Below are 17,877 nucleotides of genomic sequence, written 5' to 3' on the forward strand. Positions count from 1 at the left end.
TTGTCAACTGACTGACTGGCTGGCTGCAGCTTGGAAGTTGGGTGTGTGCAGGCTTGGGCACGCTGCCTTGTTTAGAGGAGGGGCTGACATGCGCAGGGAGCCGCAGGCCAGGAGGGAAGGATGCGGGGGCAGCTTGGACCAGGTGCCATACTGCAGCTGCATACATACAGGGCAAGACGTTGCAAGAATCCTCCTTCCTCCTGGAACCCTCTGGCAGTGATCCGATCCAGACGTGCCTGCAGTGGCTGGCTCAGCACAGACCTCATTGCGTCCTGCCTCACCTGTGTGTGACCTCTCTCTGCCCTCTCTCCCCATCCCCGGCAGGGTACGCGCCTGTCACCGGCATGTGCCACCCCCTGAGAAGCTGTGCCCTCAACCACGAAGACGGTTTCTCCTCGGCCTTTGTGGTGGCCCATGAGACCGGCCACGTGTAAGTGGCCCCGGGAGGGTGGACTGTGCCTTGAGCTCCAAGGAGGTCTGTGGGAATGGGAGGTTTTGTCCTAGTTCTGAGTCCCATCCCAGGCTCCTGGGAGATGCCAGAGGAGCTGCCCTGAGGGGGAGGGAGCCCCAGGGCCCAGAGAGCAGTTCTGGGTCTGCCTTGGGCCCAGCCCCCAAATCCCAGGGCTGTGGGAGACCAGACGGGGCCCTGCCTTTGGCAGCTCAGTGGCAGTGTCCCCTCAGAGGCAGCTCTGTGCTCTCTGGGTGGCCTCTGTCCCTCCATCCAGTCACCCCTCGAGGCCCTCCCTGATGCTCACGTGTGGAGGGCTGGCCAGAGTCCATCTTAAACAGGTGCATGTAGATCCAGGACTCGGGCCAGGCTGGTGGCTGGCTTACGTGATCCTCGGACCTGGATTTGGTTTAGAGTGTATTCATTCATTCAGTCAACCAGTATTTCTTGAACACCTGTTGTGTGCCAGGCCCTGTTCTAGAAATAGGGCTTCCGTGGAGAACGGGACGCAAAAGCATGCAAGACGCTATGTGCTGGGAGAAAACAATTAATCCACCATCCAGTGTCCAGCGATGACGCACAGCTGTCACAGTCACGCCTCCTGGCCTTGTCTGGCCACAGGGCAGAGCTAAGGGATGCGCCCCCAACTTGCCTGTTCCCAGCCAAGGCATAGAGGAAGGGCCATTTTTTGCAGCTGGAAGGACATGGGAAGGAGTGGGCCAGCTGCGAGGGCAAGCCTGCTGCCCACAGTCAGCCGTGCCCCTCTCCGCATCTGCCTACCCCTGCGGTTTCACCCCAGCCCTGCCCTTCGCCGAGCGGGTGGCACCTCCTCTCTGGGGCCTTCATTTCCTCAGCTGCAGCACAGAGGCTGGCACTGGGGAAATCTCCGAGGGCCCTTCCTGCCCTGGCAGCCAATACTTCCACCTATTCTAGAGCCAGAAGTTTGTCTTCCTGTATGCAGGAGGCACTCCTCACTCACAGAGCCACTGCCTACAGAGAGACAAGGTCAAGCTTAGAGGCCCACGTGTCTGTCTAGTGGTCAAGGCCAGATGCAGACGTCTGGGAACGTGTAAGAATGTAGAACCTTTGGGCTTCGGTGTTACATACTAACTCTAAAGGGCTTCTCAGATGGTGCTAGTGGTAAAGAACGCACCTGCCCGTGCAGGACATGTAAGCGAGGCAGGTTCGATCCCTGGGTTGGGAAAATCCCCTGGAGGAAGGCACAGCAACCCACTCCAGTATTCTTGCCTGGAGCATCCTTTGGGCAGAGGAGCCTGGCGGGCTTCAGTCCATGGGGTCATAAAGAATCAGACATGACTGATGCGACTTAGCATGCACACTAACTATAAAGAGCAAACGTTTACATTTAAACTATCTTTATGGCAGGTGGGTACCACACACGTAGCTCTGTAAGGCCAGGTCTAGAAGAAGCTAAAGAGGCTGGTACACAGGGAGGGCACTGTAAGCCAAGTCATACTGAACAGAATGAAACTGGTCCTTGCACACGAGGCCCCAGGTTTGGAGGGAAGACAGTGCATGGTGTGAAAGTTGTTAACCACGGTGCAGGAGGCCCTGCTGTGGGCAGACCGCCCCTGGGCAGGGTGGCCAGGAAGGGTGTCCCGGGGCCAGAGTGGGGCTTGAGCTGGTTTCAGACACTGTGAGGACGTTAGGGAGGGTTTGAGGAGGGGGCTGGAAGGCAGAATGAGCTCAGCCCGACTGAGGGGCAATGTGAACCTCAGCTTCCATCCAGTGGGGTGGCTCTCCCCACTGCACAGTGGGGAAACTGAGGCCAAAAGGCGCAGTCTGAAGCCTGGTGAGGGCAGTCTCCAGCCCACCTGCTCGTCTTCCCAGGGGTGGGCTCCGGGGTGTGACTCAGGACTGCCCTCTCTGCTCCCCCACCTCCAGGCTCGGCATGGAGCATGACGGCCAGGCCAACGGCTGTGCGGATGAGACCAGCCTGGGCAGTGTCATGGCGCCCCTGGTGCAGGCCGCCTTCCACCGCTTCCACTGGTCTCGCTGCAGCAAGCTGGAGCTCAGCCGCTACCTCCCGTAGGTCACCTCCGCCCTCTGCCTCTGCGCCTCCCCCATCATCTCCCCTCAGAGCACCATCCCGCCCCTGACGCACGCTCCAGTCCAGCTTTGCTGGTCAGTTCCTGGGCCTCCGGGGGCGTGGAGGCCCAAGACGAGTGTTGGATTTGGGAGCTCAAGGCCATGGATGGGCGCAGAGTGGGTTTGGGTTGGGTGGGTGCCGGCAGAGATACTGTCACTAAACTCTGCAGCGATCGGCTGGGGCCCAGCGTATGTCCCACACGGTGGGCTGATTTGTCTTCGTCTCTCAGTGCAGTGAGCCCTCAAGCTGTCTGGGAGCCAGCCCTTATTCTGGGCCATGGCGTGAACTCTGTAAGGTGGGTGAATGGGCCCTCTAAGAAAGCCACAGGCTGCATGCCTAAGGCTGGTCCTGGTGGCCTTGCCTCGGAGCCCAGACATGGTTGTGAGTGGAAGCAGGGGCACCTGTGGGGTGGTCCATTTTCCCTGGAGAGCGCAGCAACCAGCGCAGAGCAGCAGGCGCACCCCTGCAGGCCTTCCCAGCTTGGTTCCCGCACCCTCCTCTGTGAAGGGAGAGATGGGGCCTTCCTGCCCTACCCGGCTCACTCCCTGCCTCTGCCCGCAGCTCCTACGACTGTCTCCTTGACGATCCCTTTGCGCCTGCCTGGCCCCAGCCCCCGGAGCTGCCTGGCATTGACTACTCAATGGATGAGCAGTGTCGCTTCGACTTTGGCACCGGGTACCACACCTGCTCGGCGGTGAGTTCCCATGGCCTCTGCTAGCCAGGATGCCAGACCAGCCTCCTGGGTCCCAGGCTGGTCATTCACGGAGCCACCGTAGGGGGATACAGGATGACCAGGGTCTAGGCCCTGCCACCTTCTGCTATGTCCCCACCGCACCTAGTCCCATGGAAGGGTGGGGAGACAGTGTGTGCAGGGGCTAGAAAATGCCTGGAAGGATGGGGACAGGGTGGGGCACCGAGGGGGTCTTGGCAGGCCAGGCTGGTCACTGGGGGCGTTTATCTGCCAGGTGGCCCGTGTGTCAGATCAGGTACTAGCTCTGGGCTGGTAGAGAAATAGTTGCCACCCTCTGCTGTCTGGTGGAGAAGGCGATGGCACCCCACTCCAGTACTCTTGCCTGGAAAATCCCATGGACAGAGGAGCCTGCTAGGCTGCAGTCCATGGGGTCACGAAGAGTCGGACACTACTGAGTGACTTCACTTTCACTTTTCACTTTCCTGCACTGGAGAAGGAAATGGCAACCCACTCCAGTGTTCTTGCCTGCAGAATCCCAGGGATGGGGGAGCCTGGTGGGCTGCCGTCTATGGGGTCACACACAGTCAGACGTGACTGAAGTGACTTAGCAGTAGCAGCAGCAGCTGTCTGGATGTTTGGCAGGATGTTTGGGGCAGACTTCCCACCCTGGTGAAGTTCTCCTCTGTCCCACGTAATCTCTCTCCAGGGGGTCAGTTGCATGCTCCCTCCATCCTCTGCCCTGTGCCTGAGATGATAGATTAAAGGGAGCAGAGCCCTGTCCTCCCCTGCAGAACAAGGCAGGGAGAGCCTGGAGCCTGGCAATCAGCTGAGCCCCCCAGGGGAGAATCAAATAGCCACTGAGCAGGGCCCAGGCAGAGGCGCAGAGAAGGGGACATCCCAGGGCAAGGGGGATGTCCCAAGGGGTCAGGCCCTGGTGCGTTGAGTACATCATACCTCCCGCATGCAGGAACGCAGCCCCCTCCTCAGCTCTGCAGGACCTGAAGGCCCTGTATGTGGCAATCTTGTGCATGGCCCAGGCCACGCTGGGACACCTGGTCTCCGCTTTGAGGGTGGAGAAGCATCTGGGAAATGGGGTTTCAATGCCCAGAGGCTGTGTTTGTAGGACATGAGTCTGGCTGGCAGAGAATGATAGAGAAAAGGAGATTGAGGCTTCCCTAGACAATGCAAAATGTAAGGTTACCAGCCTTATATGAGGAAATGGCAACCTCATCCAGTATTCCTGCCTGGGAAATCCCATGGACAAAGGAGTATGGCAGGCTATAGTCCATGGGATCACAAGAACTGGACATGACTTAGCGACTAAACCACCACCCAACCTTATATGAGAGGGAGATGGGAGTCCTGACCTTGTCTGGGTGCTGCAGGATCTGGGCTAGACTGGCAGCTCCCTCCAAGCCCCCCACAGGCACAGAGCTCAGGGGGCATCAGCAGACTCAGCCTCCCCACAGCCTCAAACCCTGGTCCCCGCTCGGTGACAGACTGGCCTCTGCGAGGCAAGGAGGGAGGCCTTGGAGGGGAGAGCAGAGGCGTGTGGGCTGTGGCTGGCGCCTTCTTCTCGGTGGGGTTGCTGGAGGCCGCTGGCACTTGGGGTGGGGTTGAGCTGGTGGGCGTGCGGGGCTCTGGTTGGATGGGCCCCTCCTGCCTCCCTGGCAGTGTTTGGCTTCAGCGCCCACCCACACCCTGCCCCCTCTCTGTCACTGTTGCTTCCCCTGGACCACTTGCCAGAGCTGGAGGGCCAATCCAGCCTGGTGACCCTGTCCCCCTTGCCACGCAGTTCAGGACCTTCGAGGCCTGCAAGCAGCTCTGGTGCAGTCACCCCGACAACCCGTACTTCTGCAAGACCAAGAAGGGGCCCCCGCTGGACGGGACTGAGTGCGCGCCAGGCAAGGTAGCTGTGGGCTGGGGCTGCAGGCACAGTGCCTTCCTGGGTGCCGGCCCCCAGGGGAACCTGCCCCTCCACCCAGTGTGGATGTGAATGCATGGTGGCCAGGGCAGCGTGGGAGTGTGGGACAAGGGTGAGCCTTGTGTGCAGGCAGATGGGTGTGGAGTCCTCACGTGAACTCACACACACCCCCTCTCCTCCCTGGGACCACAGTCTTTAGCTTCTACAGAGACCAAGTTTGGCCTTGTCTCATGGTGCATCAGCAGGCATGCTTACTCCCATTTTATAGATGAGGAGAGTGAGGCTGAGGCTGATTAGGGAACTTGTGGAGCTCAAACAGAGGGTGATTAGCGGGGGGGTAGGGGGGTGGGGCAGTTGTTCAGGGGGTCCCCAGGTCTGAGAGTCTTGAGCTGAGGTCTGAAACCCCGCCTCTGCTCTTTCGCTGGCCCTGCTTCTCCCCGCAGCTCTGTGTGGTGATCTTGGGCCATCCTCTAACCAAGCACATCCCTCTCCTAGGCTTCTTGTGAAGTTTGGAGTCCTGTCAAAGCAAATGAGGGCACTGGGAAGAAGCAGGGTGCTGCCCCCACCGGCCTGTCCTCTGCCCTTCACCCTCGGCCCTCAGCAGACTCGCATCTGTAAATGGCCTGCCCCTTCACAGATGGGTGGAGCTTCTTTTAAAAATCTCTATCCCTACAGAGTCTGACTCAGTCTGGGGGTGAAGCTGAGACATCCGGAGTTTTAAAAGTTCCCCTAGTGACTCTGAGGCTGAGAAACACTGAGTTCTCTCTTGCAAATGGCCTGGACGGCTTTACTGTATTTCTTACCTATGGCCCAACAAGAAGAGGGAAGGGAGTTAACCTGTACTGAGCTCTCCTTTGCACCTGGCCTTGTGCTGAGGCCTTTGTGAGTGTGGTTGCCTTCAGTTCTGAGAACAGTCCCATTTACCAGGCAAGTACACTAAGGTTCAGCAAGGTGAAGCTCTGCCAAAGCCACACACAGCTAGTAATGGCCAAGCCGGGATTCAAACGCGGGCTTCTTGAACTTGAGGCATACCCCCTCCGCTGTGTGGCTGGACCTCCTGGGTAGCTGGCTTCCCTCCTATGAACATACCTGCTTGGGGTCCCAGATGGTGATTTCGAGGTCCAGAGCCAAGACCAACTCTAGATTGTGTGGAAAGATTATGTCTTCTCTTCCTTATCAGCTCTTTGTGCCTCTAGGGGTGGTAAACCAAATAATTGCAGCTCCTGTCATCATTGTTATATCACCTGCTGTTAGTGGAGGGCCGTGTGTGAGTGCTCACGGCAGCCCTGGGGGCGAGTGCTGTTATCCCCATTGTCCAGCTGAGGAGTGGGCTCTGAGAGGGATATTCTTTGCTGAGGGTCATTCAGCGCACAGTAGGCGTTGGATTCCGTGTAACCCCGAGGCTGGTGCTCTTAGCATCCCTTTCTCTGGGCTCACCCACAATACCCAGTTGGGCACTTTCTATGGCAGTGGCTCCCGGGTGACCTCACACCCTCTGCTCCATCCCAGTGGTGCTTCAAAGGTCACTGCATCTGGAAGTCACCGGAGCAGACGTATGGCCAGGATGGAGGCTGGAGCTCCTGGACCAAGTTCGGGTCGTGTTCACGGTCCTGTGGGGGCGGGGTTCGATCCCGTAGCCGGAGCTGTGACAATCCCCCGTGAGTGCACTTGGCTGAGGTGGGCAGGGCAGGGGCCTGAGGGGCTTGGTGGGGGGGCACTGGGGGGCAGGGCCCAAGAAGAGGTCCCCTGCAGGTGGCCACATATTCCGGTAGATGAGGAACCAAAATTGTTGCAGGCACCAAATCACTTCTACCTCGGTCAGAGATCTCCCATTGGGTCTGACATCTGAGAACGGGTCTGAGCCGGTGATTCTCAGTATCTCATGTGCAGAGAGTCTGGGTGGGCCCAAGGCTTGGTCAGTTTAACAAGCCCTTCTGTGACCCTGATCCTCTAGCTAAACTTTGAAAAAAACACTGTTCACTAGCCATGCTTTAGGAGAATAAATTCCCTGAGTCTGTTTCCTACTACATGAGGCAAAACTTCTTCAATTTTTCTTATCTCTTTCTAATGTCAAATCCTCTCCTTACCTCCCCCCCTCCATTTTTCAGCATCCTGGGGGAGCAATCTATTTCTCCCTTTTATCCTCTCCATGGGGTTCCCCTCCAGTGGTTTCAGTACCTCTGAGCACCAGCTCTTTATGGCCTCCATCTCCCAAGCTGATGCAGCCTGCTTAGAACAGCTTCGTGGGAGCTGAGGGCTGCCCAGTCTGGCCCTGTGGGTCTGCTGGTCCCAGGAACCAGAGATACAGAACCTCTGTGTGGCAGGGCCAGCCTAGCCCTCACAGCAATGAGTGATGTGATGGGGACCTCAGAACAGTAGGGTCCTAGGATCACAGAGGCTCAGTGGTGGTCATTTTCTCTCCAGCATCTTCAGGAGCAGTCCTTCCTACTCTGCTGTGTGTATACCTCCAGGGATGGGGCTCTCAGTGCCTCCTGGATCAGCCTGTTCCCATGTCAGATGGCTGTACTGACCCTTTACAAGTAGGAGCCAAAGAGAACAGCCTTGTAACTTCAGGCTGTTGGGGGTATGAAAGCTAGGTTAGAGAAAGGGCCAGCGGTGCCCACTCTGGATAAACCACCTCCCGGTCATGGCACATAGTTACTCCCTTGATTGAAGCTCCTGTTTATTAAACTGCTCTGAAATAACTATTTTTTTTTTTTATGAGGCTTAAGTGAAATATTATGTGTACTCTCCCCAGCACAGTTTAAGCGCTAATGAAGGATGGCCTCTGTTCTAATTATTCCAGGGTATGGACCGCTTTCTCTGCGCCAGGTGGGGTGCTCAGCACTCCTGTGCATAAACCCACATAACCCTCCCAGCACCTCTGTACAGAGTTCCAGTAACCCCGTTCCCTTGAATACTTTGTACCCATAATTTTACCGAATCCTTTTAATTTAATGGGGACGAGAGCACAGATTGCTTAAGGATACCTTTTTAAAATTTATTCTTCACAGACACACCAGGAGGTAGATAAAATAAGAGGTGTTATGGTCCCTCCTTGAAAGGGGAAATTAAGGCATAGCAGGACTTGGGTGTAGATTCAGCTAGATCTTTTCACTCCAAACCCAAGTCTCCTTTACCACTCCTTAGTTTATGGTGATATTAAATGGAAGTGGCTGCAAATGAGAGCGGTTGAGTCGTGTGTTGGGGGCCTACTGTGTGTCAGTCCTGTGTAACGGGTGAAAGAATATGCGCAGATGAGGAAGACTGATTTCTCTTCCAGGCCAGCTGGAGCGGTCAGTCTTTCCCTCTTGTCTTCCTCCTCTCCACCCCATCTCTTGCCCCATTTCTTTCTTTCATTCTCTCTTCTTCTGATCACACAAACACACAATTAGGTGGCATATGCCTGAAGGGACCAAAAGACTCTGAGCTCAGCAGCCCTCACAGTGAGGTTTCCCCCTAATTTCCAAGTTAGTGGGGCCCCTTTTTATGCTCCTCTAAAGGGCTGAGCCACCCAGGTGGCTATGGGAAAGCCTGTCACCCGTCCAGCCTTTCCAGTCAGCACAGTCTCTTTATGCCTGTCCCAGCCCAGCTTACGGAGGCCGCATGTGCTCAGGGCCCATGTTCCAGTACCAGATCTGCAACAGCGAGGAGTGTCCGGGGCCCTATGAGGACTTCCGGGCCCAGCAGTGTGCCAAGCGCAACTCCTACTATGTCCACGAGAACACCAAGCACAGCTGGATCCCCTATGAGCCGGACGATGGTGAGTGGGGCCCTGTTCCCTCCACCTCCCGCCCCGTGGCCTTGGGCATCTGCTGGGTCCTTATGTTCCCAGGCAGGGCCTTCTATGCCTGGCCTACCAATAGAGATGGAGGGGCAGTGGCGGCACCCAAAGGGGCATTGCAGTTGCCAGGTTTGCCCCATGCCTTTGTGCAGACCTTTGCACTGTATACATTGTGGGCCCACCATCGTCATGAAAATCATCCTGGATTTGAATTCTTATGCTGTTTCTTGGCTGATGTGAGGGCAATGTCTTGAGCAGGGATCACTTGGCCCAGAAGTACCATTGAGGCTGGAGGCAGTGCTGGTGGCGGGGTGGGTGCTTTCAAACATGTCCTGCCGTGTGCGGAAGGCCCTATACAGGTGCAGGCATTCCTCACCTTGCATCACCAGTGTCCGGAGAAGCTCAATGCTATTACTGACCATGTTTTTGGGTTTTTACTGATTGTACTACTGTTTCAGGCGTTAATGAAAATGATTGGAAAGTCAGGTCAGTGGGACCTGTGAGCCCCTCCAAATTTCCCTGGACACAAGCCATGGGACTCATGCAGAGGGTCAGAATTTTGGGGCTAAGCTAGTGCCTATCTATTCTGGAGCTTTTTTAGTGATGTCTCTTGTAGTGGCAGAGGATGAGATGGTTAGATAGCATTACTGACTCGGCGTGAATTTGAGCAAACTGAGAGAGTGAAGGGACAGGGAAGCCTGGTGTGCTGCAGTCCACGGAATCTCAAAGAATTGGACATGACTTAGTGATTGAACAACAGTAACTCATGGCGGCAGAGAGAAGCCAGTGAAGGGTTGGGACTCACGCCAGCTTAGTGCCTTCAGGCTGGAAGGACCTTCAGCTGTCCTCTGAATCTCCCTTGCTTGGCCAGCCTCTCCATGATCCTTCCATGACCTGATGCTCACTCCCTACCAGCCAGCCCTCGGCCTCAGGCAGTACTGATCAGAATGGCCTTTGCTCTCCTGAGCCCAGGGCCTCCTCCTCGTAGCCCTGGTTTCTAAGTATCCATTGCAAGACCCTCCCTCCTTCAGCTCTCATTTAGAATGGGAGTCTTCAAGTTGGAAGGGACCTCAGAGGGCCTGTGTGTTGCCTGCCAGTGCGCAGACTCCTCCAGGACATGCTTGCAGGGAGTGTCTCCTCCCTGCTTAGACTCCCCCTAGTCTGGGGAGCTTCCCACCTCCATGCCACTGCTGGCTGGCTTTCGGGGCTGCCTGGAAACCCCCTTGCTTGAGGTGTACTGGTAAGGGTCTTGCCTTTGGGAGGGTGAAAGCTCCCTACCCCTCGGCCCCTGGCCCAGGTCCCACTGGAAGTATGGCTGCTCCTGTGTGTGAGATCCAAAATGATACTGGATGTTAGGACTCTAGACTCAAGTCCTGAGTGCTGGGATGTGATGTCACTGCGCAACAGGGACCTTAGGGTTGAGGAGCCAGGAGCCAGATGGTTCCTGACAAATTTTGCTTTGGAAGCTTTGCAGATCCATCCAGAACCCACACAGGCTGCTATATCACGGGGTGGAGAAGGGCTGCAAGGTCAATGAGACAGTTGGACTTTGGGTTTTCCCAGGACTTTTACACAAATTCCAGGAAGTTAGCTAAACCCCAATCTCCCTTTTTCTAAGAAACACAGCAAATGTTTATATGTTCTCCGGAACCTACTTTTATAGGACATTAATAGCCTAGACAGAGAACATTTGATTGTTAAAACTAGAAAGGAGCTCCAGAAAGGACCTCCTTCCTTCCATCGCTGCTGCTCCATTTTGTAAGCCCAAGCCCAGACCACTGTTCACAGACATGTTGAGATTCACTATCATATGTGTGACTGGTGATGTGTATGTAGAGATCAGAGCAGAGTCTGGCCCAAACCAGACAGCCTGGGTTAGAATCCTGGCTCTGCCACTTCCTGGCTGGCTGAATGGCCATGAGCAAATTCCTTAACCTCTTTGGTCCTTGGTTTCCTCCTCTGTAATGCTAGAACATACTTCCTGGGGAGTATTAAGAGGTTTAAATTAGCTAATTCACAAAAAGCATTTAACGTTGTACATCAAGAATGTATAAAGGTTTTCGAAGTCTGGCACATAGTAAGCTTTCATTAAGTGTTGGCTAATTGGTGTTATTGTTTTATCTCTTGCTGTTTCTTAACAGCGTGATGTGGCATTTCACTGATGGGGGTAATAAGGAACTGAGATTCAGAGAGGTCAGATAAGTTACCCAAAGTCACATGGCTCCTAAGTGCCAGAGCAGGATTTTATGCCCAGCTCCACACCTAGTTCCCCCTGCGTTGCCCAGAGCTGGCCCCTGGGACTTCCTGTTCCGGCCACGTGCTAGTGTCGGCCTAGGCCAGCCCACTTTCTGGGAGCCCCGCCGGCTCAGTGTGTTCCGTTTCCCCACAGACGCCCAGAAGTGTGAACTGATCTGCCAGTCAGAGGACACAGGGGACGTGGTCTTCATGAACCAGGTGGTCCATGATGGGACTCGCTGCAGCTACCGGGACCTGTACAGTGTCTGTGCCCGCGGCGAGTGTGTGGTAGGTGGCCCCCTCTGGACCACCCACCGTCTGCCTGCCCCAGGAGACTGGAGGGCTGCAGTGCCTCCTCCTCCTTCTGTTCCCTGGGAAGACAGGCATCACCTCACCTTCTCCACCCATGACACGTCTCGTCCTCAGCGTAACTCTGGGATGCTGCTGGAAAGGGGTCACTGCCCAGCCTCATTCAAGGAGAGAGGCGCGGCTAGGTTTCAGAGCTTGACTGCGTCACATAGCATGTTTGTGGCAGAGTCCCATCCAGGAATGCCTCTCAGTCTACAGTCCTTACATGTCTGGGGACTGGAGAGGGGGCCAGGGGCTGCCAACCCGCACGCAGCAGTGCGGATGTGGAAGCCTCCTTTTGCTGACCCCATCTCTGATTTCAGCCCGTCGGCTGTGACAAGGAAGTGGGGTCCATGAAGGCCGATGACAAGTGTGGGGTCTGTGGTGGCGACAACTCCCACTGCAGGACTGTGAAGGGGACACTGGGCAAGGCCTCCAAGCAGGCAGGTGAGCAGGTAGTGGTGGCGGATGACCAGGAGCAGTGGGGTTCTGGTCCAGCCAGGGCCCTAGAGAATGAGCCGTCCCTAGTTGAGCCCTTCCTTGCTTGAGCCAGGCCACAGTTCAGGCAGGGAGAGGGGACCCTGGAGCCTCTGCCCTGACTGTGGTCCCTCACCATCCAGGTGGGCTGTGCCTCTTCTGGGCTCAGGAGCTCAGAAGCATTTCCTGCTCAGCACTGTGGGTCATAGGAACTCTGCTTGGCCTGGACCTGTTGGTGGGAGTGAGGGTGAGATAGGTCTAAAGATGAGGCCCAGGCTGGACTAGCAATTTTCCTTTTTATCCTCATCTTTTCCTTGTTTTTTTCATTTGTTGTTGTTTTTTAACTGAAGTGCTTCCTGCTTTGAACTCCTGGTCCTTTAAGTTCCTTGACTTCTCTCCATACCTCTATTGAAAAGGGCCAGATATTAGTCCTTTACACTTTAGTTTGAATTAGATTCATTTCCCCTTTGGGAGTGTTTCAGCTTTGCCTTATCTCTCCTTGTTGGGGGAAAGTTGATGGTTCTGAGAAAGGTTAGTTTTCAGGCATTGGATTGGGAGGATCATGGGGACCCCCTAATGCTGGGTCTTCACAGCTTGTTTCATCTAAATCCCTAGAGTGGCTTTAAGTATGAGAAGAAAGGGGAAAGGGGAAACTCAGGAGAGAAGAGGAGGGTCAAGACAGTGGGAAATAGTAGCAAGTGACACACACACTGAATCCATAGTTTTTATAGAGCATTTTAAGCTGCATAAACTGTGATCCTCTCAGCACTTTGTAAAGAAGGGCCCATTCCTATTTACAGATAAGGAAACAGCTTCCTGGGTACCTATGAGGAGCGGGGGTGATGGGAGATGCTGGGCATGATGCTCCCAGTTCAGGATGCTCATGGTTTTTCTGGAACTTCTTCTGTGGCAGGGGCTCTCAAGCTGGTGCAGATCCCAGCAGGTGCCAGGCACATCCAGATTGAGGAGCTGGAGAAGGTCCCCCACCACATTGGTGAGTACAGGGTGCCAAGTGATGGGCAGCCAGTCCCTGGGACCTGCCCTCGGGTGTGGGGGAGCTGGGAGAATGGAAGAGAAGATTCTAATGTAGGGGAGACATTTCTTGAATTTGAATAATGTGAGAGAATGCTTTTTTGTTGATTGATTGATTCTTCGTTTGTGTTGAATTGGAAAAAGGCTCCATGCTTCAGATTTCAGAAGGTATGAAAGGGGATCCAGGGGAGATTCCTTCCACCCTCTACCCCAGGAGCACTTTCCCCAGGGGCAACCACTGTTCATTTCTTGTGCACATAGGTACCTTTTAAAGGTAACCCATTTTCATAGAATGTATTAGTTCATGTCTGCTGTATAATATATCATCCCCAAACTTAGCAGCTTCATGCAGCAAGTGTTTATTAGCATCAGCTCCGTGGATCCCCAGTTTGGGCTGGGCTCAGCTGGGTGCTTCTTCTAACTCATCCTCCTGGAAACTCACTCACCCAAGTGCAGTCAGCTGGTGGGTGTGTAGGGACCTGGTTGGTACTGGCTGTCAGCTGGGGTTACAGGGGTGACAGGGTCATGTCCCCAGCTGGCTAGCCTGGGATTATGCACGTGGGATCTGTTGCACGGTCCTCAGGAGTGGCAAGAGCGGGCAAACCCCGGTGTGCAAGCGTCCTGCTTGCGTCCTGCTTTCTCATGGCCGAGTGGTCTAAACAAGGTCCATGGCCAAACCCAGGCTCAAGAAGCAGAAGCAGAGTATCTCCTAACGGGAGATGTGGTACCTCACAGTGCAAAGAGGTGAACCCACAGGAATAGGAGGCATCTGTGGCTGTTTTTGCAGTCTACCAGAGGGACCCTTCAATTATCCTTATTATAATGATGCTTAAACATATAATCTCTAAGCTAGATGCCTACCCTTTATGCGTACAGCAGTTATACAGCTAAAAAACCAAGACATTAAAAATGACAGCCCCCCAAATCAATCAGTAGAATTAAAATTAAGCCCATGAATGTAAGAAGGGGAGGTTTTTGTGTGTTTCTGTGCTTCGTTCTGTTTTTGCTGAAACTAAAATTGGCATCAAAAAATGAGCATGCACAGAATAGGCAAATCCACAGAGACGGGAAGTATGGTAATGGTTGTCAGGGGCTGGAGAGAGGGAGGAATGGTGAGTGACTATAAATGGGTCTCAGATTACTTTCAGGGGTGATGAAATGTTCTGGAATTAGATAGTGGTGATGATTACACAGTCACAGAATCACACCAATGTAAATTTTTTCTCAATTGAAAGCACATTAGTATGGTTTGGAGCAGGCTCCTGGTGAGCAGGTGGGCAGAAGGCTGCTGCCCACACGCTGGGCACTGCTGGATTCCCCACACTTGTCTATGTTCAGACTCCTTACGGAGGGTGCATGGTTGTGATCCCTGGGCCATGGCGTGTCCCAGAGCCCCCTCTTACTTACTACAGCCACCAAGTCTCACTGCTTGTTACCAGCTCATCATGAACACAAACACAAAATGTAACATCTCTGGGAAAGTTCATATATTACAAAAATGCCAACATTCTTATTTTTAGGTTATGATTAAAATAATAGAAAACATTTAACAAGTCTCCCGGAGAACTTGCGCTCCCTGTGCGTCTACATTAGCCTAGCTGTAGAAATTCCTCACCTGCTCTGGAGGGCACCTGAATGGAGTTGAAGTAGGCAGAAGGGGAAACTGAGGCCCTAAGTGGGTTGTGGGTGATTTGTGCATCCTCATTCACCTGTAGGATGAGCCAGTCTGGACCCTGGTGTCCGATCTCCCAGCTGCGTGCCCCTGCCAGCCACACCTCTGGCTGCGAGATGGGACGGCTTTGGCTGGGCCATCTCCCTGCACACCTGCCTGCCTGGCTCTGGGGAATTGTGCCAGCACAGGGGCTGGGGAGGGACAGGGGCAGGGAGAGAAGGTCGTTTACCCTTGAAAGAAGGTGGTTACAAATGCTTCTCTTACTGCAGCCCTATGGATGGTCCCATACTGTCGGCAGCCCCTTGGGCTGCCTGCCCAGCTCCTCCCATCCATCCCTACCGTGTGCGGATGTCTAGCCTTCCCAGGGAGCTAGCTCGATGGGCTTGTAGGTAGCAGATGCACTTCTGTGGAGGTTGGGGTAGAGGCTCCTGGCATCCAGGGCAGGCTCACTATGTATTTGTGGGGTGAGTCCCTGAGGGTTAGAGCTCTCCAGGAGCTTGGGTGGGAAGGAAGCAGAACTGAGACCTGTCGTTGGCACAGATTGTGTGACCATTGTGTGTGTGAGATCCGCAGTGACCCTGGCAAAAATGTGCAGAATATATATGTGTGAGTGTGTGCGCATGTGTCCGTGTGTGCACATGTGTGCTGACAGGGTGTGTGCTCTCTGGAGAAGCCTGGGACAGGTGGCCGCCTTGGCAGTGAAGGCCAAGGCCCTGTCCAAACACGTTTGGCACTCCTGGAATTCAGGGGCATGGTCTCTGAAAGGAAGTGAAGGGAGAGAAGCCGGGCTGGTAACACCCACTGTGTGCGGGGCCTGAAGCTGGCACTCTTCATTTGCTGGAGCCTCGTGACAACCTTCTTGTTACCCCGTTTTGCAGTTGAGGAAACTGAGGCCCTGAGAGGTTAAGAGAATTGCTGGAAATATGGAGCAGGTCAGTCGTAGGGCCTGGGCTCAGGGCTGGTAGGACCTGGATGGTGGAGAGTCCAGCCCACCACCCCCTGGCAGGTGGGGTGGACAGCCAGGGGCTGGGGGACAGCGGTAGCCGTGGGCTATGGGGACAGACAAGGGCCCTGCCTAAGGCGATGCTCGGTGCTAGCCCAGAGGGTCTCGCCATTCTGGAGCTGGGCGAGATGAGGTTGTGGGGGGCAGGGGCGTCTCTCCTCCTGCTCACCAAAGAGGCTGGCTCTCCCAAGGGCTGGACCAGCAGCCTCTGCGTGTCCAGGACACACCCCTGCCCATCTTGGAGCCTCTGACTCCCCATCTGGATTAATAACAGCACCAACCTCAGAATGCATGTGAGGATTGCACTTTGGCAGTGAGCAGAGTGACCAGCCTGTGGTTGGTGCCCTGCATCCCTGGCTCTTATATTATAATTACACCAGGTAGGGACACCCCAGGGCTCCAGAGGCTTTGTCCTCCCTACCTGGCTGGGGGGTCGGGTCCCAGGGTGCAGCCTTTCTCTGACCCCTGGTGTTTCCAGGGTGAATAAGGCTGTGAACCGGGGCCTTTGCTGGGGTGTCTGCAGCCTACACACCTCCTGTCTGCCAGCCAGTTCTGGTTATAGGTTGTGAGTTACTCACTGGCTGGGACTGTAAGGGGTAGATATTTGCAGATATATATATTTTTTATCCACCCACTCTATGCTCAGCCCTGTTCTGGGCCAGGGACACCGAGGTAGAGGAGATATCCTGACAGGCTGTGGAAGAGACAGGATGTCTGTAATGGCAACTATAACTCAGACGCCGCTTTGATGACAGTAGCAGTGCCTACCATTTATTATGTGCCAACTGCATGCCATGCACTCTGCCTCGTTCTTTACATATATGAACTTTAATTGTCCCAAGAGCCCCTTGGCAGGGTAGGTGAGTATGGGATACTGTGATTATCCTCAAAGGGCATTCGCAATTTATAGATGGTAAAACTGAGGCAGCACAAGGACTCTAAGTAACTTTCCCAGATCAGTCTGACTCCAGAGCCTATACTCTTAGCCTTTATGCTCTGCTATAGAGATTGTTTGGAGAAGGAAATGGCAACCCACTCCAGTGTTCTTGCCTGGAGAATCCCAAGGACAGAGGAGCCTGGTGGGCTGCCGTCTATGGGGTTGCACAGAGTCGGACACGACTGAAGTGTCGCAGCAGCAGCAGCAGCAGCAGCAGCATAGAGGTTGTTACGGTGCTGAACCTTAAATGTGGGTGGAGATCTGTCAGCAGGAAGAAGGGGAGGCCAGGTGAGAGGAATGGTGTGCACCAGGGTCCAGAGGCAGGGGTGCTGCTGGGGGGCAGTGGATGACCCATCTGAGTGCGGAAAGGCTCAGGTGGGGACGGAGTGACAGGTAGGCAGAGAGCCCCAAGGGGCCCATGGGGACGGCCTTGAAGCCCCGAGGTGTGGCTTGTGCTCCTGTGGAGGGGAATAGAAATCTGTGTGACCCTCTCCCCATGGCCAGCGGTGAAGAACCAGGTCACAGGCAGCTTCATCCTCAACCCCAAGGGCAAGGAAACCACGAGCCGGACCTTCACCGCAATGGGCCTGGAGTGGGAGTACGCGGTGGAGGATGCCAAGGAGAGCCTCAAGACCAGCGGGCCCCTGCCCGAAGCCGTCACTGTCCTGGTGAGCCCTCGCCCTGTGCAGTGGACCCTGCCCGCTCCCCTTGCTGCCCCAGCTCAGTCCCCTAACCCATCATCTCTGCTGCCGAGCCAACACTCCTGTCCCTCTTCAGGTGTCTTTGGGAGCCTGCGCAAGGCCAAGGTGCCCTCTGTATTTCCAGGCTGGTAGAATGGGAAGTGAGAAGGGAAAAAGAAACTGTTGTCTCACTGTCCGATCAGAGGCACCCGCTTCAGGGAGCCTGTCCTCCATAATGCAGGCTCAGAGATAGGGCCCAGGAGGAGCTGGAGGACCTGGGTCAGTTCCCCCTGTTATTCTGCCGTCTTCTGGTGTCCGCTTGCATTGTGACTCTGCCAGGGAGTGCGTCCAGTGGCCTGTGGCTCACGGGTGCTGTCTGACACTGCCAGCTACTGTCCCAGCTGGGACCCACCTCTGCCCACACCTCCTCTTCCTAGACCATAAGCCAGAGCTTGTGGATCAGGGATCGTTAACTTAGGAGAGCAGGTTAGGAGAGCCTCTGTCGTCACTGACTGGAGACCCTGGACATGCTTTGT

The 17,877-nt window shown here is 54.9% G+C and overlaps 1 protein-coding gene across 5 annotated transcripts in view; it reads left to right on the forward strand.

Annotated features, from left to right (window-relative positions):
- Positions 1-17,877, forward strand: part of ADAMTS14 (ADAM metallopeptidase with thrombospondin type 1 motif 14) — a 100,449-nt gene that overhangs the window by 70,470 nt on the left and 12,102 nt on the right. For all 5 annotated transcript variants that reach the window (XM_060406590.1, XM_027962215.3, XM_027962217.3 and 2 more), the window contains exons 7-16: positions 325-430; positions 2,354-2,497; positions 3,120-3,252; positions 5,045-5,158; positions 6,683-6,831; positions 8,761-8,936; positions 11,347-11,480; positions 11,864-11,987; positions 12,931-13,011; positions 17,166-17,329. In XM_060406590.1, the coding sequence (XP_060262573.1) occupies positions 325-430; positions 2,354-2,497; positions 3,120-3,252; positions 5,045-5,158; positions 6,683-6,831; positions 8,761-8,936; positions 11,347-11,480; positions 11,864-11,987; positions 12,931-13,011; positions 17,166-17,329 (1,325 nt within the window). The remainder of the gene's footprint in view (positions 1-324; positions 431-2,353; positions 2,498-3,119; positions 3,253-5,044; positions 5,159-6,682; positions 6,832-8,760; positions 8,937-11,346; positions 11,481-11,863; positions 11,988-12,930; positions 13,012-17,165; positions 17,330-17,877) is intronic.

The sequence above is a fragment of the Ovis aries genome, chromosome 25 (genome assembly GCF_016772045.2).
Source record: "Ovis aries strain OAR_USU_Benz2616 breed Rambouillet chromosome 25, ARS-UI_Ramb_v3.0, whole genome shotgun sequence".
Classification (NCBI taxonomy): domain Eukaryota; kingdom Metazoa; phylum Chordata; class Mammalia; order Artiodactyla; family Bovidae; genus Ovis; species Ovis aries.